The sequence below is a fragment of the Engraulis encrasicolus genome, chromosome 21 (genome assembly GCF_034702125.1).
Source record: "Engraulis encrasicolus isolate BLACKSEA-1 chromosome 21, IST_EnEncr_1.0, whole genome shotgun sequence".
NCBI lineage: Eukaryota > Metazoa > Chordata > Actinopteri > Clupeiformes > Engraulidae > Engraulis > Engraulis encrasicolus.
The window spans coordinates 36340844-36367172 of NC_085877.1; the positions used below are offsets into that span (position 1 = coordinate 36340844).

Consider the following 26329-nt stretch of genomic DNA (forward strand, 5'->3'; position numbering starts at 1 on the left):
ACATATTTCATGTGAAACTAACATATTACAATTGTCTTGGGGGGCATAAGACGGCCTCACTAAACTGCCCCGACGGCCATAAGTTCCCCACCCATGCTAGGGGCATGCATTCAAGAGTGTACCATACATTGGATCTACTTGTTGGATCATGAAAATTGTACTTCTCAACACTGGAACTGGAATGAGCATAATGGACACAGAAGGGAAGGGGGTATTTAATGAAGTGAACATGAACTTAACAATAAGCCATGTTGGCAAATATGTGAAAGTGAAAGAAAGCCCACCTGGAAAACTCCAACTCCCATTGTCATTGTGACAGCACAGTGTACACTGCACACAACGAAATTGCATTTATGTCTCACCCGTGCAAGGGGGCAGACCCCAATGGAGCAGTGCAGCGGAACGGTACCATGCTCAGGGTAACTCAGTCATGGAGGAGGATGGGGGAAGAGCACTGGTTAATTACTCCCCTCACCAACCTGGTGGGTCGGGAGTCAAACAGTCAACCTTTGGGTTACAAGTCTGGCAGCCTAACCGCTTACCCATGACTGCTCGAACCACTTACCCATGACTGCCTGCATATCTGAATATTTGCTACCAATTGGAAGCAAAAGGTGTGCCAGAAAACTATTAGACGTAGCAGCTTTCCTTTTTAAGGTAGTAAAAGGACAGACACAGAAAGCGATTTTGATCTATTTATTTCGTCTAAAAAAATCACAAAACAACCAAAAGCACATAAAACGATGATCGAAAGAACAGCTCAGGTCTGCGGGTCCAGCATAATCTCACACGTGCGGGCCAGTTCCCCCAACTTCATGCGTGTGTACTCTGCTCTGTTGAGCGCCATTTGGCAGTCTTTTCTGGCAGAGTAAGTCGAACCCTCGTGCGGTTGACCGGTGGCGACCTGAGAAAAGAGATGAACACATTCAAATTAATTAAATAGCACATTATCATACACAAATGTCATTCAATGTGCTTAAGAGAAGAAAAGAAAAACTGTAGTGTTATAGATAGTGTGTAATTAACTATCACCAAAGGCAGATGAGAATAAAAACTGTTTTTAATTTACTTTTAAAACAAGATACTGTGGGGGCAATTCTAATTTGGAGGAATCCTAATGAGTATATTCGTCTTCAGAATCTCCTCCACTGGTTGATATTGCTAGGATGATAACTAGGATGATATTGATCAAGCATATTTACAAGATATTTAGGGCCTAAGTCATTTAGGGACTTAAAAACTATCAGAGGAAATTGAAACTCAATTCTAAATATCACTGGTAGCCAGTGCAATGACCTATGCACTGGAGTGATGTGGTCTCTTCTTTGTTTTAGTCAGAATTCTTGCTGCAGCATTTTGGATTGCGCTGCCCTTTGAAGGTTATTAAGTGTTGTAAGCCAAGTAGGCTATGAACATGGGTGCAGGCATTTCTTTCGCAGAATTATGCAATGCCCACCTGCTGCAACAATGTCAAAAATGCCCCTTGTTCGCAACGTCGGAACAGGAAGGTTGAAATGAACTTGTGACGGCTTGTGTTTACCTGTGTGAGGTAGCGAATTTGGGAACTCAATTCGTTCTCCACTCTGTTTACTGATGCAATGAATTGAGAGAGTTGGCGGTCGATGAGACTGGCATTATGCTTGTCCTTGGACAACTCCATAACAATTGTACCTGGATTTTTTTTGTCGTTGAAAAGGAACAATATTAGAGGACGAACATCCATACAGCTCATCATTTGTTAGGAAAACAACGTGGAGAAGTTGGAGCAAGTTTCATGCACAGAACATACCTGCACAGTGAAGGATGATCGCAATCTCTTTTTCCACATCCTCTAAAGCACGAAGACGCTCGTTCGCCATTGTAATAGATACAAGTTATTTAATAATTATGTCTCCTTGTTTTGTCAGTAAAGGTTTTGACAGCATCTGATATTGGGCTGTTCTTTCGTCAAGGAAGCGATCCACGTTATCTCACAAATTTAAACTTCGAAAGGAAGACAAGCTGGTATTCACTTGCATAAACGGGTAATAAAGTACACAGAAGCCGCTGGGTAAGAATCAAACAAGATATTTTTCCGTAAACATGGGCAAAACATCGCTTAAAAACGCTGTTTTGATTGTTCCATTCACCACAGACGGCCGCAGGAGATGTTTACAGAGACTTCCGGTATCCGGTACGGCCAGCCGAAAAGGACAAACATGTTGAATCAGGGACAGAAACGAAAAGCGCGTTTCATGGAAGAATTACTTGTAGGCTGCCCTATTACTCAATTTATGGCATTTAGTCATACAATGTTTTTGCTTCTTAAAAATCACAGGAACACACAATGAAGAGAAGAACGTTTTTTTCTTATTTCACATTTTCTAAAATGCACTACAGAACAAAGTTTTTTTTTTTGGACATAATTTTACCAGTCCAAAACGACATTGCTACAGTGATAGGCCTACCTTGATTTCTTTCCACCAATGCAAAGCTAAGCCCATGTACTATTTTTGCCTGAATAGCTTGTATTCTGTTCATTCTGACGGGGACCATTACTGCATGGTATGGGAACTGCTCTCAAGCCAACAGGAGAGCTCTACAGAGGGTTGTGCGTACAGCTCAGAATATATGCGGCTGTGACTTACCCTCCATACTGGAGCTATTTGAGGGAAGGAGCATCAGGAAGGCAAAGAAAATCTTGGCTGATCCTAGTCACCCCAACCATGGACTGTTTACTATGTTACCATCTGGGAAACGGTACAGAAGCCTGAAATCTCATACTACCAGACTCCAAAGTAGTTTCTTCCACCAAGCAATAAGATTACTGAATTCATGCTGAAGACAACAAGGCACTTTCTTTGCACTTTTTTCTACCACCACCCCCCCCCCTCTCTTTTTTATTTTTATTTTTTAAATCTTTTTGAGGACACAAGAAAAACACAACAATTTTTACTCTTTATAGGCTTCAAACCTATAATAAGACGTAATAAACTAATCTTGAATCTTGAATCTTGAATCTCTATTCTGTTCATTTCTTATAGACTTTGGTAGTTGGAATTATGTTAAAAAACGATTTTTACATTTGGAAAACTGCAGAAAACAAATTAATTGGTTTTAGGACAATGTTTCTCAGGATCTAAGGAGAATTACTCTAAATATGATGTAAATAATGTACCCTCCATATTTTAACGTGCAGACAGTTTCAATGAATCAGACTTGACCAACTGAAAAGCGAAGGAATTGAGGCTTTCATTGTGATAAGCTGGACAACATGCAAGTGCAGTCTATGTCATGTTGATAAACACTGTTCATTCCGATGTCTGTGTGCTAAATGCTGGGGAAACCTCTGTAATCTTGAATCAAAACCTTGAGGGGTTTGACTGTGCAGGTTTAGGCCTATTTATAACCATGATCAATGACCTGGCAAACACTGTTTATAAGTGACACTTCTCTATATTACTTTTTATAAAGTCATTTTTATTATGCTCTTGTGGAGGGGGTGGAGTGAAACAATGTGAGTTAGCCTACAGTAGGCCTATAACTAATCGTGCGCTGCAATGCCACCTGTACTACAATGAAGTTTACTGGATTTTCCTGAACTCGCGAACCAATCAATACTCCAGTTTGGCATGGGAGCCACAGTGTACGATACCACGACGGAGCTAAAGGTTTAAGCCTATAACTTGGTGCTACTGCATCTATACTATATTACCAAAAGTATTCGCTAACCTGCCTTGACTCATACATGAACTTAAGTATCATCCCATTCCTAACCCATAGGGTTCAGTTAGAGATCAGTGTTGCCAGATGTGTCTGACCAAATCCCGCCCAAAAGGTGCTCAAGAGGCGCTAAATTCCATCCTATTTCAATTTCAACAAATTGCATTGATTTCTATGGGCATAAAACTGCAGAAAAAAAAAAGTTAAATGCCATTCCAAGCAGCCCAATTAGACGGGTAACCGCCCATTCTGGCCACACTGTCAGAGATGGTTGGTTGTTAGATACCATCTCTGGTTCAGTATAATGTCAGTTCACCTTTTGCTGCTATTACAGCCTCAGCTCCTCTTGGAAGGTTGTCCACAAGATTGAGAAGTGTATTTACATGACATGTTGACCTTTCTCCCCACCCAGGGCAGGGCAGCCGCTAGGCATTAGCAGAGTAAGCAGGGCATTTAAGGCCTCAACCACTTTGCTCCCAAATTTGGGGCTTCCTAAATTGAGATTGACTAAAAAACGTATTATTATTATTATTATTATTATTATTATTATTATTTCATTATAAGGGGGGCCTCCTCATCAATTATACTCAGGGCCTCCAAACAGTGGCGGAACAATTGTACACAGGGCCCCAGGGCAAAACTGTTATCGGGCCCCCTATATGACCTAACAAGATCACAAGTGGGCCCCCACCACCAATGCAAGGGTGCCCAGGGCCTAGGGGCAAATGCCCTGCTCGCCCTCCCTATAGCTCCGGCCCTGCCTCCAAATCCTTAACAGCAGCCCATTCTTCCAAAAGCGCATTGGTGAGGTCAAATACAAACGTACTTCATGTGTGAATCAGGACTCCGTTTCTCGATTCTTGTCGTTGCTAACCGTCTTAAGTCGGTCTTGAGTTGGTCGTAAGTTGCTCTTGAGTTGGTCTTAAGTTGGTCTTCAGTTGGTCTTTAGACGCAAGACCAACTTAAGAACAACTTAAGAACAACTTAAGACCAACTCAAGACCTTGGTTACAACGTTGGTCTTAAGAACGAACAAAATGGCTAAAGTCGTTAGCAAAGGCACTGTCGAGAAACGACCCCCAGGTTAGCTAATACTTTTGCCAATATAGTGTGCAGTATGAGAGGAAGTTTACTAGTGTTCTACTGCCAAACTCTGCTAGTTAGCATCCGTTACCTCACCCAGTAAACCTCACTCCCATCAGGGTCACGGCACCAGTGGAACCAAAGTCATCCTACACAGTCCGCCACTTGGGGCTCCAACTCTCCACCTTCCAGTCACAGACTCCAGTCAGGCATAGGATGCACAGGTTACAATAAGAAAGGTCTAATTGATAGCTCAGCACTAGTGCATCTTTATGGGGCTTTGGCAGGGAAGAGTACACAATCACGGCGCACTGCCTCCAAATACTGTATGCTTCAAAAACAGTGAATAGATCAAATATACTGTATGTATGGCCGTATACCTAGAATGGTTACTTTACTAAGCACTTCAGTTACTGGGCTTTGCAAGACCTCAACAGACTGACAAAAGTCAGACGGTAACTCATATCCAATATTTAATAACCATGATAATATGTACAGCGTGTGAAGAGTACAGCAGAGAATTTAAGGTTAGTTTTTATTCTTTTTCCACTTTAATAAAAATAAAATAGAATCTTAATAAATCAAACACAAAACAATCAAAGAAAAATAATGGCAACATATCTTTTTTGTAATATCTCTGGAATATATATATATATATATATATATAATGTTGACAGCAAATAATAAGTAGTAATTTCAGGAGTAGTTTCTCGTTTTATGTCCCCTCCCCCGTCCCACACACATTCTTTATTTTAAGAGCAGGTGAAATAATTCTGTATTTCTGCTGGTTTCTGGGAGGTAAATAGTACAGCATTGAAGAAAAGCTTTTGCTTCTTTTCTTCAGTAGAGCTGAGGCACAGACACACACAACTAGCTACTGGTCATAGACACTAGGGGGCAGCACTTTTCAGATAGCCTCCCCTTCTCTCTCTGCACACATACAATTAAGAAATCCTCAAAATAAAGTGAATTACAAAGACAAAATGACTTTTTTTCCTTAAGATAAGCGTGATGCGTTCAGACAATGTGTATCAGAAACTTAATTCCAGCATTTTGCTCATATTCAAAGTCAATTGAACGTGTCAAAATGGGAATTTTCCATTCTGCTAATTGACATTGGAAACAAAGTCTTTTGCTTCTACCCGAAAGTTGTTTATATGACCCAGAACAGTAACTTTAAGGGAACACAGTTGTCACGAGGGAGAGATTATGGCATTTCAAAAGTAATCACAATTCTTAATGCCAGCACTGGCATTTCGCACACGTAAGATTTAAAAATCGACAAATTCGACAGAGGGAACTGCAAAAAATGCACCTTATCCTCTTGTTATGAGGATCTTGACTTTCTACACGTGACAACTGTGGTCAAAGATGAAAAGTAACGTATTTCTTTTGTAACAGTTCAATATACATATCTCAAAAAACAAATCCTATAAGCAATTTTGGAATAAGTCAACATCTGATATAAAAAAAAATGTTTTCACGGTGCATTTAGGGAGCCAGCCAAATTGTGAAAGACAAAATTCGTGAGTTTTGGCCGCTGATCTTTGTCAAGGTGCTAGGTTACTTGAGAACCAAAGCCTGAGGGCGTTTACGTAATAAAACATTTTTAAAAATTGTAAAATATTTCATAAAAATGGCACAAAGGGTGTCAATTGCAATTGGGATTGTTTTTTTTTTCTAGTGCTTTGCAAACTATATAGGATTCATTGTCTATAGTTTACAGCTTTTGTGCCTCCACTGTCTGGAATCCTTGCTATCCATGTTGCAGGTTCGTACAGCCAAGGGCTTTATTCATAAATGACGCTTTTCACTATGGGCCACACATCACGTGAAGTATGAATACACCGTTACCACATGGTTTTATGTTGTATCCATTTACACTAGCTGCATGAGCGCAAATACTATGCAGTACAGTGCATTTCCATAGGTTTCCATAGTCTGGCATGTTGGAAAGTCTTACACATTCATGTCTTTTGTTAAAGGGGGAAAACAATTTTGGCAAATGAAGTTCCAATTTACATAAAAGCCTTGTTTGGATCACCAAATAACAAGCAAATGAGTGTGTGTGTGTGTGTGTGTGTGTGTGTGTGTGTGTGTGTGTGTGTGTGTGTGTGTGTGTGTGTGTGTGTGTGTGTGTGTGTGTGTGTGTGTGTGTGTGTTTGTGTGTGTGTTGAATAATTAGGCATCTCACTGTCCAACATGTGTCTGACTCTGGGTGGCATTGGACCAGAGACTTGGGACAACATATACACATATTCCTACACTTGTACATAACAAATATATGTTCTTTCTTGAAAGAAAAACAAACAAACAAAAAAACAAAACAAAAACAGAAGAAGATACAAAATATCTCTTTGTGGTCCTATATACTTATAACCATCTAATATTTTCTATCCATAAAAAAGGCCACACTTTTTTTTCGGTGTGTTATAAGTGCACTGCCTCTGTGCACAGAAATCGTCATAAGCCCCATCTGTGTCCCCCCCACCCCACCCCCCCTTACAAAGATATGTGTCTGGATTCATCTCACATATCCCACATATGTCACATGAAGTCGCATGACTGTAATGCCAGTGTCTTATGTAATTAAGGTCCAATATGCCATTTTGGTCATCTCGTTCTTATTTTTCGTGAATATTTTACTACCACCAACAATCTCTAAGGTTTCATTTTGGCTTGGAAATTTTCACTTTTTAAAAAAAATACACAAATAGGTGGATGTTGTCCATGTAGTGGATCCACCCTTTTGATATGACCACTCACAAACATCATGAACATCTTTGGCTGCAACACCAGACCAGACCAATACTCATGAACAAAAAAAAGACTGTGGAATGGCCAATTACCTACTAAACTATTAAACTTACACATTGGGCCTTTGAAGGTAACATATCGGACAGGTGCTTTCTTTTTTTTACACCTTCAAGAGAAAGACATCGTAAAGAAAGACAGAAGGGAGACGAATCACAAGAACAGAAATGTTCTTCCTTTCCCCTGCTGCGAAACATGAACAGGACTAAAGTACATCGAACTTGGATAGTACTTTTGTCCTTGTCATTGATAATAACATGGCGCGTTTCTCTTATAATATATACGTACACGTAATGATCCAGGGAGGAAAACAAGGGGCGGGGAATGAATAATAAAAAAAATAGACATGTATGTCACAACAAACCCTGAATCAATGAACCCTCGCATGGCAAGCCAACCAGTCCAGCCGAAAACATCGCTCTCAAGATTACACTTCTCTGCACCATCTGGTTTAACTGGAGGAGAACAGCGAAAGAAGACAAGCAAAACGCTACACGACAGCACTGTTAATGGATAGAAGCCGCTCTAAAGGGAAATCATACTGGGAAAAGAAGAAGGGGGGAGGGCAAAAGAGACTAAGGGGGAAGAAGAGATAGAGAGAAGAACAGATGAAAGAGAAGCATTCCATGTCTTGTTTTTCGCCCGCAGCGCAGACCCCCTCCACTCACTACCAGATTGCTATGGGAGGAAGTTTGTTCCTTCGCCCCGCCCCCGTCCCCGCCCCCCTTTGATAGCCACGGCTCTGGGTTAGAACCATAGGTAGGGGGAAGCTGCTGGGAGAGGGGAGGGGCCAGAGAGTGGGGGGGGAGGGGTTTGATGCTGGGCTGGGCTTGGCTGGGCAGCAGGGATGGAGGGATGGATGGAGGGGTGGCTCAGGTGGGAGGAGGGACGTTAGCAAAAGTGGTCGTCTTCATCCTTGTCATTCATGCCTTTCAGTCGCAGCCGAGCAAAGTCTTCAAACACAAAGTCGTCGTCCTGAGAAAAATTACTGCAGAGGGAGAGAGAAAGAGAGAGAGAGAGAGCGGAGAGAAGTAGGTTAAGAAGTATGTAATCGTAAGCTATGTCTGAAAGGAGTCATGAGTGACTGAGTGTAAGTCAATGTCACTCCTCCATTCGAGAAAGCAACACACCCTTACAAAGCAAATAGCACAGTAGCTGTGCAGAGCTCCAAACTGAGTAAAATGACTTTCAAATTATCCTGTTGTCTAGCGTGAGTAGTTTAAAGGGACACTGTGTGAGATTTTTAGTTGTTTATTTCCAGAATTCATGCTGCCCATTCACTAATGTTACCTTTTTCATGAATACTTACCACCACCTTCAAATTCTAAGTATTCATTATGACTGGAAAAATTGCATTTTTCATACATGAAAAGGGGGATCTTCTCCATGGTCCGCCATTTTGAATTTCCAAAAATAGCCATTTTTAGCTGCAAAAATGACTCTACTTGGACCACCACACTAGGAAATATTTGTTTATTACTTAGTAAACTTTCATGTAAAGATCAAATTTGGCAATAGGCAGCCCAGTTTCAATGAGCAGCATAGTTGCAGTACCTTTTTTGACCATTTCCTGCACAGTGTCCCTTTAAGGTACTGGTATGAGGTTGTTTTCTTACTTTACTGTATACATTACCACATTTGCAGCTCAGTCATTTACTTTAACTGTATATTTTGATACATAAGTCATTAAAATCATAATAACTTTTTTTGATTTGCACCAACAATGTCGTTATACTGCATTTTTGCTTTGTAGGACAGAATAGCAACAGCAGTAGCATTTATGTAGCACATTGTCATACACAGTTGCCATCTAAAACGCCGGCGACCCCATCTGCAGTAAGATGCTACGTCTCTCCGCTGCCCACCTAGGCACAACAACTTTTTGGGAACTTTTACCTATTCACCGATCTCGGCTGAAAATGAGAAAATGACCTTGAATGTGTGTGTGAATAAATTGTGTTTTTGCGAGGTATTGAATAAAAGCTTCTATCGTCGGTCACATCTCGCCTCGCATGGCGAGGCCACAAGCACAAGGGGAGGATGGGAGATGAGGAAATGAGATGGAACCACTTAACTTTTCAGTGCACTTCCAGAAAAATGCAATTTCTGAGGTTTGATGCTGGTGTAGTTACAGCATTTGGCCATTGTAGGGCAGCATAGTGACACTTAAAAGCTGTTTCAGTAGTCACTCTGATAATACTTCAACTTCAGCGAGAGTTTTTTGTAAACAAGATTAAGCGCTTGTTCCATCTTCATTTACGCAATCACCACAAGCCTGTGTCGACCGCTGGATTCAGTTCAAATAACAGCCTAACAAGTTTCAAGAAGACTACCGTTCTACCAAATATACTATTAATTAATGAACACACAGATTGTTAAAAAAAAGAAATGGTTTGTCAGAAAAACAATTAATTGATTGAGGGAGATATGGAGAGAGAGAGAGAGAGAGAGAGAGAGAGAGAGAGAGAGAGAGAGAGAGAGAGAGAGAGAGAGAGAGAGAGAGAGAGAGAGAGAGAGAGAGAGAGAGAGAGCAATCTGCTTACTTTGTCTCAAACTCAATCAGGTTGGTATCCACAGGAGCATCTGTTTCAGGCACAGCTGTTCAGAGAAAGAAAAGCAGGAACAGAGTGATGACGAGGAGATTAAAAAACAAGCCAGTAGGAAAACATAACACCTTATCCACCCTACACCTGTTGGTTCACACTACAGGTGCTATAAGGACCACAATGGAAACAAGCTCCCTAAGCGTTTTTGTGTTATCCTTTTGACGTGTTGTACAAGGTTTTCAATACATATATATTGATTTATCTATTGGTATACCTTTATTAATGCTCTGTACAATGTCAATAAACAAAGGCAATCAATCAATCAATCAATAAAGCTATAATGCTGTTAACAAGCGGCAACAAACTCAGGCTCTCTCCCTCTTTAAATAGGCCTACTTTAACTTAAGCTGACGCTCTTACCCAAGGCCTCTCACAGTTACTTGCAGTGTGTGTGTGTGTCTGCATGCGTGTGTGTGGCTGTGTGTGTGTGTGTGTGTGTGTGTGTGTGTGTGTGTGTGTGTGTGTGTGTGTGTGTGTGTGTGTGTGTGTGAGTCTGCAGTGTGTGTGTGTGTGTGTGTGTGTGTGTGTGTGAGTCTGCATGTGTGTGTGTGTGTGTGTGTGTGCGTGTGTGTGTGAGACTGAATGTGTGTGTGAGTCTGCATGCGTGTGTGTGTGTGAGTCTACATGTGTGTGTGTGTGTGTGTGCGTGTGTCTCTGTGTGTGTGTGTGTGTGTGTGGTAACTTACTAGACTGGGGCCTTGAGTTGGGCAGGTCTGTAGGCTTGGGGTGCATCAGCACAAACGGCAGTTCAACAGCCACGTCACTGTCCAGAGAGAGAGAGCACACATCATTATCTGTGCGCACGTGTGTGTGTGTGTGTGTGTGTGTGTGTGTGTGTGTGTGTGTGTGTGTGTGTGTCTGTGTGTGTGTGTGTGTGTGTGCATGCGTGCGTGCACGTACACACCCTTGTACCCAAACACACACAAAGTAGCCAAATGTTTTTTCCGGCTTCAGTATGTATACTTTTTGACAGGAGCACCTCACTTTTGCCACTTTTTAGTGGTTCTAACTTTTTTGTGAGCAGAAGAACCAATACAAGTGATACACAGTGTGTGTGTGTGTGTGTGTGTGTGTGTGTGTGTGTGTGTGTGTGTGTGTGTGTGTGTGTGTGTGTGTGTGTGTGTGTGTGTGTGTGTGTACGTACACACCTTTATACCCAAACACACACAAAGTAGCCAAATGTTTTTCCGGCTTCAGTATGTATACTTTTTGACAGGAGCCTTGTGTGCACCTCATTTTTGTCACTTTTTAGTGGTTCTAACTTTTTTTTGTGAGCAGAAGCAACAATACAAGCAATACACAGTTCAAACGAAAGGCCTAGAAAACGGACCTTTTTGTCTTCCTTTGTACGTGTATATACATGCAAATACTGTAAATGTACATATAATATACGTAACCTTGTCTTGTGTTTGTCTCATGACTACAAAGCAGTGTAGAGCTGTATTTACTAACTGTAGTTAGTCATGTCAATTGTCTAGACGCCAAAAGCAGTGAAGTTCGGCCAAACAGCTTAGTGAGCAGGGACAGGTGTGTGTGTGTGTGTGTGTGTGTGTGTGTGTGTGTGTGTGTGTGTGTGTGTGTGTGTGTGTGTGTGTGTGTGTGTGTGTGTGTGTGTGTGTGTGTGTGTGTGTGTGTTTATTATGAAGTCCTTACCCTCCACGAGACACCACCAGCTTGACCTTGACTCTGTAGGACACCAAGATCCCCAGGACCTCCTTATTGGACACATCTTTCACTCTGCACACGCACATGCACGCACGCACGCACACACACACACACACACACACACACGCACACGCACACGCACACGCACACGCACACACACACACACACACGCACACGCACACGCGTACACACACACAAGGTTAGTGTTAATGTAATGTTTTTGAGTGTGTTGTATCTTGCCCTATGGTTTTATTCAAAATTGAAGTATCCTAGAACACTCCAACAATACTTTGAGCTGCAATAAAACTAGAGTAGAATTAAAATATGGACTAAAATTATAACTTAATTCATCAGCAGCAAAGATAACAATGGCACAGTTGCAAAACAATTGTTGATAAGCTGGCATTAAACAGGAGGAATTCCAAACACCATAAAAGAACAACACAAATGTATATAAAAATATATATATAAAAATGTATTTTTTGCAGTAACGGCAATATCCAACCCTATACCCAATACTTTGAAGGTCCTTCTCTCCGTTTCATGCTGGCCTAATTGCTGCAGCTTGCAGGGTTCCCACACATTTTTCATGAAAAAATGCAAGCACTTTTCAAGCACCTTCAAGCACCAAATTTTCAGTTTTCCAACACCTTTAATAGGTCGCAGGAAGGGGGTGTGGGGGTCCTCCCCCAGAAAATGTTGTGTTTTTAAGATAAAATTTCCTGCATTCTAATCAATTTTAGGGTGTCAAATGGCAAATCCCACCTGACATCTCACTCCCTCAGATTTTTTTTATGTACCTGAACCATTTATTTCTATTATTTGGCTTACTGAGTTTGACTTGACACAAATTTCAAGCATTTTCAAGGACTTCACCACAAATTCAAGCATTTTCACAACCTTGAAAACACTTCAAAAAAAATTCAAGCATTTTCAAGGAATTCAAGCACCAGTGGGAACCCTGAGTTTGCCTTTGCAGGACAGAGCTATCTCTGATATGACTCCGACAGGTAGGGAGGAAAATTTACACTGCGTAAGTGGCTGGTGCCTGAGCTGGAGGCTGGACTCTCTGCTCCCTTTGACATCATTTCAGCGTCCTAAAAATAAAGAGGTTTATGCAGGCTACGCAGGACGAGAGACACCATTTTCGCCCCGGCTACACCTGCCTGGGTGAGCTTAATATGAAAAGACGCTAATGCCTCTTTTCCAGTGCCGATTTTCTGGTAGGCCTACAGCTCGACACGGACGCCACTTTTTGCTTTACGATTGAGCTGTGTCATGTGAAAAAGCAAAAAAATGGCGGCAGAATCGCGCCATGTGCAGCTGAAGGCCTACCAGAAAACCGGCAGTGGAAAAGAGGCATAAGATGCCCTACCGTCAGAGAGAGTAGAGAGAGAGAGGTTCCATTGGCCCATTGTTTCCTGGTTCTATTATGGCCCCCATTAGGCAGACCTAGGCAGACCTAAGGACTGTTCTATTCATTGTAGGAGCATTATGACACGGCCCTTTAGGCAGACCGGAACCTGGTCGCATTAGGTGCCCATAAAAACCTATTATGTTGGCATATCTCTATATAAAGAATCTCTGCTACCGTGGTGCTAGCGGTAGGGCACTCGTCTGCTCCACGGCTGACCCCGGGTTCGATTCCAGCCCGGTTCCTTTGCCAGCCCTTCCTCACCTCTCTCTCGCAACTCGCATCCTGTCTTGTAAAAACTAATAAAAGCTTGAAAAGCCTAAAAAAAATGTAAAAAGAAAAGCCACTAAGAGAGAAATATGCATAGTCTTCAGACAAGTATTCGCCAACGCGAGGCAGTCAAAAGATTAAGAGTTCAGCTCTCAGACAACAGGTTTTTCCATCTTCGAACAACCTGCACTACACTTGTTTGTTTAGGGTTTTTTTATTTTTTATTTTATTGCCTTTGAGCGCCGAGCCGCTGTGCTGCTCTGAGCTGTCTGGGGCTTCTGAACGGTTTTTGAACAAATTTGGTGCTTTCGTTCTCTTTGCCTGTTGTGGCAGTATAATCCACCTACTCAGTCATCTGTGCAAGGGGGGGGAAAAAAACGTTACTGTCTGAGAGAAAAGTTGCGTTGGCAGAATCTCTGAGTAAAGCTCAGGAGATGAAGGCATTTCTCTTCTGCGCCGTCTGTCTGAGCACCCGACCGACGGTGAACCTTTTTGCTATCTTTGGTAGCGAGAAACTGACTCACCTGCCCTGCATACTCACTCGCTCTCATTTATTCATTCCTTGGCCACACAGAGGTGGTTTGGCGGCTGGCCTGGTATCACAATGACTATCTGTCTGTCTGTCTGTCTGTCTGTCTGTCTGTCTGTCTGTCTGTCTGTCTGTCTGTCTGTCTGTCTGTCTGTCTGTCTGTCTGTCTGTCTGTCGGTCTGTCTGTCGGTCGGTCTGTCTGTCGGTCGGTCTGTCTGTCTGCCCGCCCAATGAATTTGTCCATAACCAATACCAGTTGGTTTGTAGACTCACACAGGAACAGAAAGCTAGTATAACATTTTATCGGTAAAATACAGAAACATTCATTAGAATCTGTTGTATGCAGTAAAAAAAAAGGCCAGCAGTAAAAAAAATGACAACGGTGAACCTTTTTGCTATCTTTGGTAGCGAGAGACTTGTAGCGCGGCGCGGCATGCCTGGCCTCAATACACACGCTCTTCCTGGAATTGTCTACGGGGGCATGACTTGTAGGTGTGTGTGATTGAGTGTGAATGCGCACACACACACACACACACACACACACACACACACACACACACACACACACACACACACACACACACACACACACACACACACACACACACACACACACACACACACACACACAGTCATCCACACACACAAACGCACACACGCAGTCATTCACACATGACTTGTAGGTGTGTGTGTGATTGAGTGTGAATGCACACACACACACACACACACACACACACACACACACACACACACACACACACACACACACACACACACACACACACACACACACACACACACACACACACACAGTCATTCACACATGACTTGTAGGTGTGTGTGATTGAGTGTGAATGCACACGCACACACACACACACACACACACACACACACACACACACACACACACACACACACACACACACACACACACACACACACACACACACACACACACACACACACACACACACACATACACACACACACACACACACACACAGTCATTCACACATGACTTGTAGGTGTGTGTGTGATTGAGTGTGAATGCACACACACACACACACACGCAGTCATTCAAACACACACGCACACACGCAGTCATTCACACATGACTTGTAGGTGTGTGTGTGATTGAGTGTGAATGCATGCACATGTGCAGGGCCGCTGACAGCTTTGTAAAGAAAACCCAATTCTACACACACACACACACCCTCTCTCTCCGGGGGCCTGGGACATCTGACCCCTTTACTCAGGGTAGTTGGTAACTACGGGGTAGGGATGCACAATGTATCGGCCAGATGTATCGGTATCGGTCGATATTTGACATTTCTCAACACATCTGACATCGGTCCGATGGGTAAAACTGGGCTGATCTTACAGTTTTTCTCGATTGGTTTGGCTAATTTCTGGAAACTGAGATGACATTCTCAAAACAACACGGACAAATCCCCAAACCAACTTGCAATTTCCCAAAACAGAATGGCATTTTTCATTGCTTTCATCAGATATCAAATGCTTTGTACATGTCTCAAATGTTTAGTACATCTCTGCAGATGGCTATGTACAAATACCCTTCACTTGACACATTCAGCATACATTTAGCACATTTTCCAAATAAATTGACCTTGCTTATCTAAACGAATTAGACAATTCTCAGTCTAATGGTTGCCCTCTCCAAAACACGTCAGCATTATTTCATTGTGTAAGTCATCATATGCAAAATGGTCTACACAATTCCCAAAACAGTCAAGGACATCATATTTTAAGAATTTAATTACATAGTAAAGTCATGACAGTGTTGAACAGGTCAGATGGTATTGTAACTTTACTAGTTAGTAGAAAATAATTTTACAACCGTGTATACTACAGTTTCCTCTGTTATTTGGCTATTTTCTTGACATTTTTTCAAACGACATTCTGTTTTGAACAATTGCTAGTTGCTTTGGCATTTGTCCATGTTATTTTGAGAATATTATCTCTGTTTTGAGAAATGAGCCAAACCCATGAGAAACCTGTGATATATGGGCATTACTTTCTGTATGTGAATTTACAGTTAAGAAAGTTACTAATAAATGTCCTTGGTAAATTGTTTGAGTTGTCAAACTTCAATGGTTTCACTCACTTTTTCATTTTTGTACATAGTCAACATCTATTAGCTGAATGTAGATAAAACACCAACCATTTTGACTGGCAGTGCTTGCACAATGGCAAAGGGACAATGTGTTTTGGGGGTACTGATGATATATGTGAGGAAGAAATGTAGTTTTGACACATGGGTAAACTGTTTTTGGGGTGATATGAGCGAGTGATGAGGATCCATGTAGTTATGCTGAACCATCCAGTTTATTTTGACAGAAGGACTAAATGAATGCAAATGAGCCAAAGCAATTGTAAGTAAGTAAGTAAGTAAGTATGCCTTTAATAATCCCGCCATGGGGAAATTCATTTCATTGAGAAGAATCTATGCCATTTTGATGGTACTGACTATTTATATGGGAGAAGGTTTAGTGCTGATGCAAGAATGAGGTGTTTTGGGAGGTATATGACATTTTGCTAGTTATCTGAACTGTTGTGCAGAAGTGTAAGAATGTTTGGCCAAATGACCCAATGGTTATAGGAATGTCATCTCAGTTTCAAGAAATTAGCCAAACCAATCGAGAAAAACTGTAACGCCAATGTTGTTTTTTAATATGTTACGATTCTAAAAGATTGGACTTGACGGTGACTTTCATTGTTTGTCTTCTAGTTTGTCTCTATTTTTCATCTTATTTTATCACAGGGAGTTAAAACGTGTTTTTGGAAATAAGAGGACATTCAAACATTCTGTTTGTTTGCATCATTGTCATCTCTTTAAAAGAAAAAAAAGAAAAACATCGGTATCGGTTAATATCGGTTATCGGCCAAAACCGCAATATCAATATCGGATATCGGCATCGGTCGAAATTTTTGACATCGTGCATCCCTACTACGGGGTGCAGATAGACAACGTGCACCCTACCTGTGCTACATGTGTGTGTGTCTCAGTCAGTGCGATTGTGTGAGTGAGTACATGCAAGCATGTGTGAATGACTGTGTGTGTGTGTGTGTGTGTGTGTGTGTGTGTGAGTGTGAGTGTGAGTGTGAGTGTGAGTGTGTGTGTGTGTGTGTGTGTGTGTGTGTGTGTGTGTGTGTGTGTGTGTGTGTGTGTGTGTGTGTGTGTGTGTGTGTGTGTATGTGTTTGTGTGTGTGTGTGTGCGTGTTTGTGCACACTATCACACTTATAGAAGCAACTCCGTCACACTTTAATTTCATTAGTACAGAAAGGCAGAATAAACAGGGAGGGGGGATAGCAATTATTTTCAAGGCACTGTTTCAATGTCAAAAGACATCACTAGGTGAATTTTCATCTTTTGAATACTTAGCTGCAGTTCTAAAATGTTCTTCTGACATACTGTTATTGACTATTTACAGACCTCCAAGACTTTCTGCACCACTCTTCTTAGAGGAATTTGGTGAGCTGTTGTCGAATGTTTGTGTGGACTATGATAGCTTGTTTATAGCAGGCGATTTTAATTTTCACGTGGACGACTTAGAGAATGTCTATGCTAAGGAATTTTTAAGTCTTATTGACACGCAGCATGTAACAGGACCAACACACAACCAAGGTCACACTTTAGACCTAATAATAACAAAAGGCCTTAATGCTTGTGCTAGTGTCAAAGACTATGGCTTTTCTGACCATTACTGCATTTTTTCTGATGTTTCTATGTACCCTCATGTTCAAAGGGAATCTGTTACAGTCAAAAAACGTATAATCAACTGTGAGACAGCCTCACTCTTTCAGCAAGCACTTTCAGAGATCCAAAGTCAAACCTCAGAGAGTGCAGATGATCTCATGGTTAATTTTAATTCAAGGATGACCCGTATTATGGATGTTATTGCCCCCGAAAAAATCAAAACAGTGGGACGTGAAAAAGCACCTTGGAGAAAGAATCCCACAGTTATATTGCTAAAGCAAGAATGCAGGAGGGCTGAAAGACAGTGGCGTAAATCCAAACTTGAAGTCCACTACCAAATCTATAAACACACACTCTCGAAATACAACCAAGAAATTTCTAAAGCTAGACAATCTTTTTTCTCTGACATAATTAACAGAAATATTAATAATGCACGCGTCCTGTTTGGCACTGTGGAAAAGCTAGCAAGGCCCCCAAATCAAATGCCCTCTGAGTTCCTCTCAGTCAGCAAATGCAATGAGTTTGCATCCTTTTTCAAAGGTAAGATTGAAAAAATACGTACAAACATACTCACACATGTGCAACCGACCCAAGATTCGGACCAACTTGTTACGGTGAAGTTAAACCCTAACCTCATGAGAAATTTTAATTTAGTTGATGTGGACATTCTTAATAGAACGGTACAAAGTCTTAGCTCCTCTACATCTGACTTAGATATTCTACCAACAGCCTTCTTCAAATCCATCTTACACCTAATATCACCAGATGTACTTCAGATCATCAACACCTCACTACAAACAGGCATATTCCCAGGCTGTCTGAAAGAAGCAGTTGTGAAACCCTTACTGAAAAAGAACAACCTGGATGCACTGGTACTAAACAACTATAGGCCCATATCCAATCTACCATTTATGGGTAAAATAATAGAGAAAATTGTTTTTAACCAATTAACTGCCTTTTTAATGTCTAATAGCTATTTTGATAAGTTTCAATCTGGTTTCCGTGCCTACCACAGCACTGAAACAGCTCTTATCAAAGTTATGAATGACATAAGATTGAATTCTGATGCTGGCAAATCATCCGTCTTGGTACTTCTTGATTTGAGTGCTGCTTTCGACACAGTTAATCATTCTATACTACTACATAGACTGGAACACTGGGTTGGCTTTACAGGCATAGTGATCAACTGGTTAAAATCGTACCTACAACAAAGAAGTTTTTTTGTCGCCATTGGAAGACATACCTCATCACCGATGTCTCTGAATTGTGGGGTCCCCCAGGGCTCCATTCTGGGACCACTACTGTTCAATCTGTATATGTTGCCACTGGGACACATTATCGAGAATAACTCCATAAATTACCATAGCTATGCGGATGATACCCAGCTCTACTTATCTATGTCCCCAAATGACTATACCCCCCTTGAATCACTCTATCATTGCATGGACCAAATTAACAAATGGATGTCTCACAATTTCCTCCAGCTGAACACAGATAAAACTGAAGTAATTATATTTGGGAAAAGAGAGGAGAGACAAAAGATTGCTACTATCCTTGAAACGAAGGGACTGAAAGCAAGGGAAACAGTTAAAAATCTTGGGGTCCTCATTGACAGTGACCTAAACTTCAACAGTCACATGAAAGCTATTACTAAGTCTGCATTTTATCACATAAAAAACGTCTCTAAATTTAGGGGCCTGATGTCTAAACATGATCTGGAGAAGCTAATACATGCCTTTATTTCTAGTAAAGTTGATTACTGTAACAGTCTTTTTACTGGCCTCCCCAATAAAACCATTAAACAGCTTCAACTTGTACAAAACGCAGCTGCAAGGGTTCTTACAAAGACAAGGAAGTTCGACCACATTACTCCAATTTTAAGATCGCTGCATTGGCTCCCAGTAAGCTACAGAATTGATTTTAAGGCTATGCTACTTGTGTTTAAATCACTAAATGGAATGGGACCCACATATCTACTGGATATGTTTCAGCTGTATGCACCAACTAGGTCACTAAGGTCAACAGAGAAGAATTTGCTGGTGATTCCAAAAGTCAAAACAAAGTGTGGAGAGGCAGCCTTTAGCTTCTATGCTTCAAAGCTTTGGAACCAGCTTCCAGATGACATAAAAAATGCACCCACTATTGATAGCTTTAAATCTAGACTCAAGACAAAGCTGTTCTCAGATGCTTTCCCCTAGCTTAAATTACTTATTCTTATTATTTTTATTTTTTATTTAATTTGTTTTGTTTTATTTTATTTTATTATTATTTTTACCTTATGTTTTATCTTAATGTTTTTAAATGCTTTTTGACTCTAATTCATTTCCTTCTTTCTTCCCTGTTTCCTTTCATTTACATTTGTTAACTTTGTGAAGCACATTGAGTTGCACCTGTGTATGAAATGCGCTATATAAATAAACTTGCCTTGCCTTGCCTTGCCTTTGTGTGTCAGTCAGTCAATGCAATCACGTGAGTACATGCATGTGAAGATGAACATGTGTGAGTGACTGCATGTGTTTGCGCACAAAGTCAGTCAGTCTGTAATTGTGTGAATACGTTCATGTGTGAATATATGTGAACATGTGTGTATGACTGCATGCATTTGTGGAACACAAATGAACACAAATCACACAAACACATGCGTGCACACGAGCACACACACACACACCCATACACATTGTGTAAACCTATGCAAGCTTGTGTGTTTGTATGTCCGTTGTTCATACATGTGCGTGTGTGAATTGTCGAGCAGCAGGTGAGTGCTCGGCGTAGGTGTGTAAACGCAGGCCCCCCCTGTGCTGCTCTGCACACCTCCCCATTCCCTCACACCCAGAGCCAGATGGAGGAGAGATTCATAGACTCATACTGCATGCTTTGGAACAGCACGGAAAAAAGAAACAGTGAATCTGAGAGAGAGAGAGAGAGAGAGAGAGAGAGAGAGAGAGAGAGAGAGAGAGAGAGAGAGAGAGAGAGAATCCATTCTCGGTTACAGTGGCTATGAGATTAACTGACTCGTTTGCCTACACTCTTTTTTTCTTTACTCTTCTCTCCGTGGGCTGAACAAAAAAAAGGGCTCTCAAAAGCTGGAAGGCCTTAGCCGCAAATCCACTCTAAACGAACCTTCTTTACATCTCACGTACGCCTCATGAGCGCTAATCTGCGAGAGAATCGGGACGAGAGACGAGGGACGAGGGATGGGAGGAGAGTCTTTTGGACCTCCAGGCAGTCACTCGGCAGGTGGCGGCCCGTGCTACTTCACAGTCTGAGAGTGAAGCAGGGAGGAAAGTGGGGGAGAGAAGGGCCTTGTGCGGCCCCGCAAGAATAGAAAGGCACTTCCGAAGCACCCAGTAGCCTTACAATGGAAGGTAGATGGAGTTCAGGGTTGCCAGATGAGGCCAATGATTTCCAACCCAAAAAATGCTCAAAACCCACCCGGAAGCACTAAATCCCGCCCAATTCTATTGCTTTCTATGGCTAAAATTGGGCAGGTTTTTTTCGTGCTAAATGCCATTTTTACCCGCACACGGTCATCCTAAGCAGCCCAATTGGGCGGGAAACAGCCCAATCTGGCAACGCTAATGGAGTTGGAGATTTCTATGGGGCTCATGCAGCATGATCACAGACATGGGGCATATATTAGCTCTATTGAAAGGCATTTCCTTGAATACGCCATGCTGCTCCTAGTGGAAATGGGTTTCTAACTGACTCACCTGCGACGCATACTCACTCACTCACTCACTCACTCACTCACTCACTCACTCACTCACTCACTCGCTCACTCACTCACTCACTCACTCACTCCTTGGCCACACAGAGGTGGTTTGGCGGCTGGCCTGGTATTACAAATGGGGGGATAGGGGGCCCTTTCAGATGACTTCGTCCTGGGCCCAGCGAAAGCTGTCAGCGCCCCTGATCACAATGACCCTGTCTGACAGTGTAAGTCTGTCTGTCAGTCTGTCTATCTGTCCATCCAATTAATTTGTCCATAACCAATACCAGCTGGTTTGTAGACTCACATGGGAAATGGGAACATTCTAGTATAATATGTTATAGTAAAAGTCTTTTGCAGAGACATTCATTAGAATCTGTTGTATGCTGTAAAAAAGAAGTCCAGCAGTAAAAAAATGTCTGCAGCGAGCTCATTCTTTAATTAAAAAAACGAATGCATAGTGCTGCATAGAGCTGTTCAACGTCAGTACCAAGAAGATGAAATGGGAAAACAATGGCATAGACAAAAGACAACATTGTATCGTGCCACGTTGTTGGTATAGTGTCGTGAATTCCCACCCCTACTCACCAAAGGTGTCAAAAGTAAAATAAAAAAAGAAGAAGCAGTGTGCCTTTGGAATCTTTGGCAAGACTTTAACCACAGTCACCACTGAAGTTGAGTTTAGCCATATCTGAAAATATCATGGGTAGGGCTGGGCGATATGGAAAGAAACCTATATCACGATATGGATTACTTTATATCACGATAACGATATATATCACGATATAGCACAATTACATACTTTTTCAGTTATTCTCTTTATTTGCTCTTTATTTTTTCATGTCGCAAAACAACCTTTCTTTAAAATGGATATTTTTGTTCCTATTTTTACAGTTACATGAACTTATAGTGTGTATTGTGACAACATGAAATGTAATTAAATGATATTCAATTGTATAAAATTGATTAAAAAAAAATACTATCACAATATATACTTTTTATATCACGATTAGGCCTGTCACGATAACAATTTTTGCCAGACGATAACGATAACAAGAAATTATTGTGATAATCGATAATATTGTCTCTCTCGCCATTTTCAAACAATATAATGTGCAATAAAAAACACTGCTATGCAAGGTGCGGCCTCCTTCTTGAAACATTAAATTTAACATTTGGGCCAGCACCCTCAGAGGTTTAAATAATTAAGATTGACGCCTGCTCCAAGAAGAAATCTGTCAAACAATATAATGACGTAAAAATGCAATTAAAATGTGACTACACCTCTTCACATTTTTAAAGCATCACGGCGGGGGATATATATATGTTTTTAAATACATCCTCATAGAGCACAATAGGCTCTAAATAGGCTTTTTTGTATTTATTATTAGGGTAAGTTATATAGTCTTTCTTTAACATTTTCTGTTATTTATCTTTCTCAAGCACACTGAATGGCTTATAGGCCTATCCATGGTGTGATGTAAAATAACCTACTGGTGGGGTATTGTTAATTCACAAATTATTACTTAGACAGCTTATTTCAAACAAATGCACGTTGTTACTAGCTAATTGTCAGTCAAAACCCAAATCAGCCCTGTTAAAGGCATTTCAACATCAGCGAAAAGCAAAAGAGCATGAACAGATGCACAAGTTCCAGGTGCAGGCAGCTCTCTCTCTCTCTCTCTCTCTCTCTCTCTCTCTCTCTCTCTCTCTCTCTCTCTCTCCGATACCCTTGACTGGAACAAGTTGCAATTCTGCGCACTTTAAAGTCCTTTATGAACGCCCATACATTGATTCTTATGAGTTATGAGTCGCCATGCCTATGTTTCCCCTGTAGCGCGCTCAACCGTTCACATTCTCCTGGTGTGACAGATTTAAATCCACAAATCTTATCTTCATGATTTGCTTGCGGACTGCCTACTCATATTGTTAGGTCTAAATAAACAAGAAATATAGCGAAAATCACAAAAAGAACAGACAACGAACGTCTGGGTAGGAGGCGCATTGAAATAATAGTGGAAACTCGGCGAGGTTTAAAATAACAGCCTCAGAGCAAGTTTGTCGCGACGGTACCACTATTTCATGTTTGCACAAACACGTCTTCGTCGTGGATATTGGGTTGCTGCGCATGTTTCAAAATGAACATTTGCCTCCGTGTTGGAGCTGTTCATTCCCCTCTCTGAGGAACGTTGCAGATGCGCTGACTGAGACTGGAAGAATATTGCGCTCCTAGTCTCTAGCGCTGACTCTTTGTCGAGGCTTATAAGCGACGCGCGGGAACACCAGCGTTCTATTTCAAAGACGCAAGTAGCCAGATCAATGCACTTTTTTCCAACCAGAACTGCACTGAAACTTAAAATTACACCAACATTTAAGCGTCATTGCGCTGCGTTGGCCTATAACGCGCCATCAGTAGTCTTACGGCTACGGTAGAGAAAGGGAGAGAGGGAAAACAAAACATCACGCAAATAACTTATCGTTACTTATCGGGGCCAGAAAAGTGATCGTTCTTGTAAAAAGTTATCGTCCGATTTATTGACTTATCGTATATCGTGACAGGCTTAATCACGATAACGATATATATCGTCATATTGCCCAGCCCTAATCATGGGCTACTTTGACTTCTTTTTTTTTGTTACTTTGTTTAGGATTGTTCACAAGCCTTACAGTTCATTTCAATATGATGTTTCATCATCATCATCGTCATCATCATCGTCGTCATCATCCTTTTTTTTTCTCTCTTCTTGTTTCTTCTTCTAGTTCTCGATATATGCCCATACAAGACTTCAATTCTTTTCAATGACTTTTCAGCATACTACCAAATAAACTTTTTTTTTTTTCCCCAACTTACTTTGCCTTTTTGAGGTGTGTGCTACTCACATGGTGCTGGAGGCCAGGTTGGTGTCCTCGTGCTTCAGCTTGCCGTCCAGCGCCAGCCCCCGCTTCTCCCGGTTGGTGCACAGGGTGGGAGTCAGGGTGTAGACCTTGCAGAAGGTGGAGCTCGGAGACACCTGGTCACTACTCGAGTAGGGGGAAGCACAGGGCAACAAGGCAAGGCGGAGGAGAGGAGGAGGGGAGAGAGAGAGAGAGACAACGATGGGGGGATAGAGAGATGAGGAGGAGAGGAGAGGAGGACAGGGGAAAGAGCCGGAGGAGAGGAGGAGAGAGAGAGAGGAGGACAGGGGAACGAGGCGGAGGAGGAGGGGAGAGAGAGAGAGAGAGAGAGCGATGGGGGGATAGAGAGATGAGGAGGAGAGGAGAGGAGGAGGGGAGAGAGAGGAGGACAGGGGAACGAGGCGAAGGAGAGGAGGAGGGGAGAGAGAGAGAGCGATGGGGGGATAGAGAGATGAGGAGGAGAGGAGAAGAGGAGAGGGGAACGAGGCGGAGGAGGAGGGGAGAGAGAGAGAGAGCGATGGGGGGATAGAGAGATGAGGAGGAGAGGAGAGGAGGACAGGGGAAAGAGGCGGAGGAGAGGAGAGGAGGAGAGAGAGAGAGGAGGACAGGGGAACGAGGCGGAGGAGGGGAGAGAGAGAAAGCGATGGGGGGATAGAGAGATGAGGAGGAGAGGAGAAGAGGACAGGGGAATGAGGCGGAGGAGAGGAGGAGAGAGAGAGAGGAGGACAGGGGAACGAGGCGGAGGAGAGGAGGAGGGGAGAGAGAGAAAGCGATGGGGGGATAGAGAGATGATGAGTAGGAGAACAGAGGAGAGAGGAGGAGGGAGAGAATGCCATGGGGGGGATAGAGAGATGAGGAGGAAGAGGAGAAGGAGAGAGGTAAAGGGGAGAGAGAACACGATGGGGGGATAGAGGGATAGAGAGGAGGAGAAGGAGAGAGAAGGACAGGGGAACGAGGAGAAGAGAGGAGAGAGGAGGAGAGGGAGAACACGAAGAGGGGATAGAGAGATGATGAGGAGAAGGAGAGAGGAGGACAGGGGAACAGTGAGGAGGAGAAGTAAAGGAGAGAGAGAACATGATGGGGGGATAGAGAGGTGAGGAGGAGGAGAGAGGAGGAGGAAAGAGGTAAAGGTATAAATCACACCGTTCAGACTGCACCTGCAGCAGTGCTGCAAAAATCAGCCCACATCTGAGAATACAGTATGCAGTGTATGTATATGCTGAGATCAGCTGAGGGAGAAAAGGTGTGCAAGGCTACAATGGGAGTGTGCCAGTGAGTGTGTTTGTGTGGAAGGGAATGAAAAGACCGAGAGAGAGAGAGAGAGAGAGAGAGAGAGAGAGAGAGAGAGAGAGAGAGAGAGAGAGAGAGAGAGAGAGAGAGAGAGAGAAGATTGACAACAAAAGGAGAAGAGGAGACAGAGAAGGACACTACTGTTTGGATGAGAGAGAGAGAGCGAATAGAGAAGAGAAAGAGAGAGAGAGAGAGAGAGAGAGAGAGAGAGAGAGAGAGAGAGAGAGAGAGAGAGAGAGAAGAGGGAGAGGGAGAGAAGAAAGAGTAGGGGTGTGCAAAATAATCGTCATATCGATGCATCGCGATACTTACTCTCACGATACAATGCATCGATTCATGACAAGGTATCGTGATACTTATTTTCTCAATATACTGCATGGATTCATGACAATTGATTATTTGATAACAATAAAATTCGATTTGCCACGGGTTATTTTGTTCAGTAGAGAATAGGTAATATTTCTGTTGTGATGTAAGCTCTCTCCCAGATGATAGAATGCTTAAATAGAGTGAACTGACTTAAGAAAGCTACACAGCAACTGACAAATAAGCTGTATTTTACACATTTACTGAAGTAAATATCGCAATGCATCACAGTAGTACATGAATCGCAATGCATCGTGATAGAATCGCA

The 26329-nt window shown here is 42.2% G+C and overlaps 2 protein-coding genes across 4 annotated transcripts in view; both read right to left on the reverse strand.

Moving 5' to 3' along the window:
• Positions 1–682: 682 nt before the first annotated feature.
• On the reverse strand, positions 683–2225 carry med11 (mediator complex subunit 11). The gene is made up of 3 exons (XM_063187471.1): positions 1790–2225; positions 1541–1671; positions 683–904 (listed from the first exon to the last, which is right to left on the reverse strand). The coding sequence occupies exons 1-3, from the start codon at positions 1857–1859 to the stop codon at positions 761–763; spliced, it is 345 nt and encodes a 114-aa protein (XP_063043541.1). The 5' UTR covers positions 1860–2225; the 3' UTR covers positions 683–760.
• A 3014-nt stretch (positions 2226–5239) lies between these two features.
• The window catches only part of LOC134437178 (arrestin red cell-like), a 162349-nt gene continuing 141259 nt past the window's right edge, over positions 5240–26329 (reverse strand). For 2 of the 3 annotated variants that reach the window (XM_063186655.1, XM_063186653.1), the window contains exons 12-16: positions 24391–24531; positions 11858–11941; positions 10891–10967; positions 10142–10196; positions 5240–8586 (exon numbers count right to left, since the gene is read on the reverse strand). In XM_063186655.1, coding sequence (XP_063042725.1) covers positions 8490–8586; positions 10142–10196; positions 10891–10967; positions 11858–11941; positions 24391–24531 — 454 coding nt within the window. In that variant the 3' untranslated portion in view covers positions 5240–8489. The remainder of the gene's footprint in view (positions 8587–10141; positions 10197–10890; positions 10968–11857; positions 11942–24390; positions 24532–26329) is intronic. The other variant, XM_063186654.1, reaches the window with a different exon arrangement.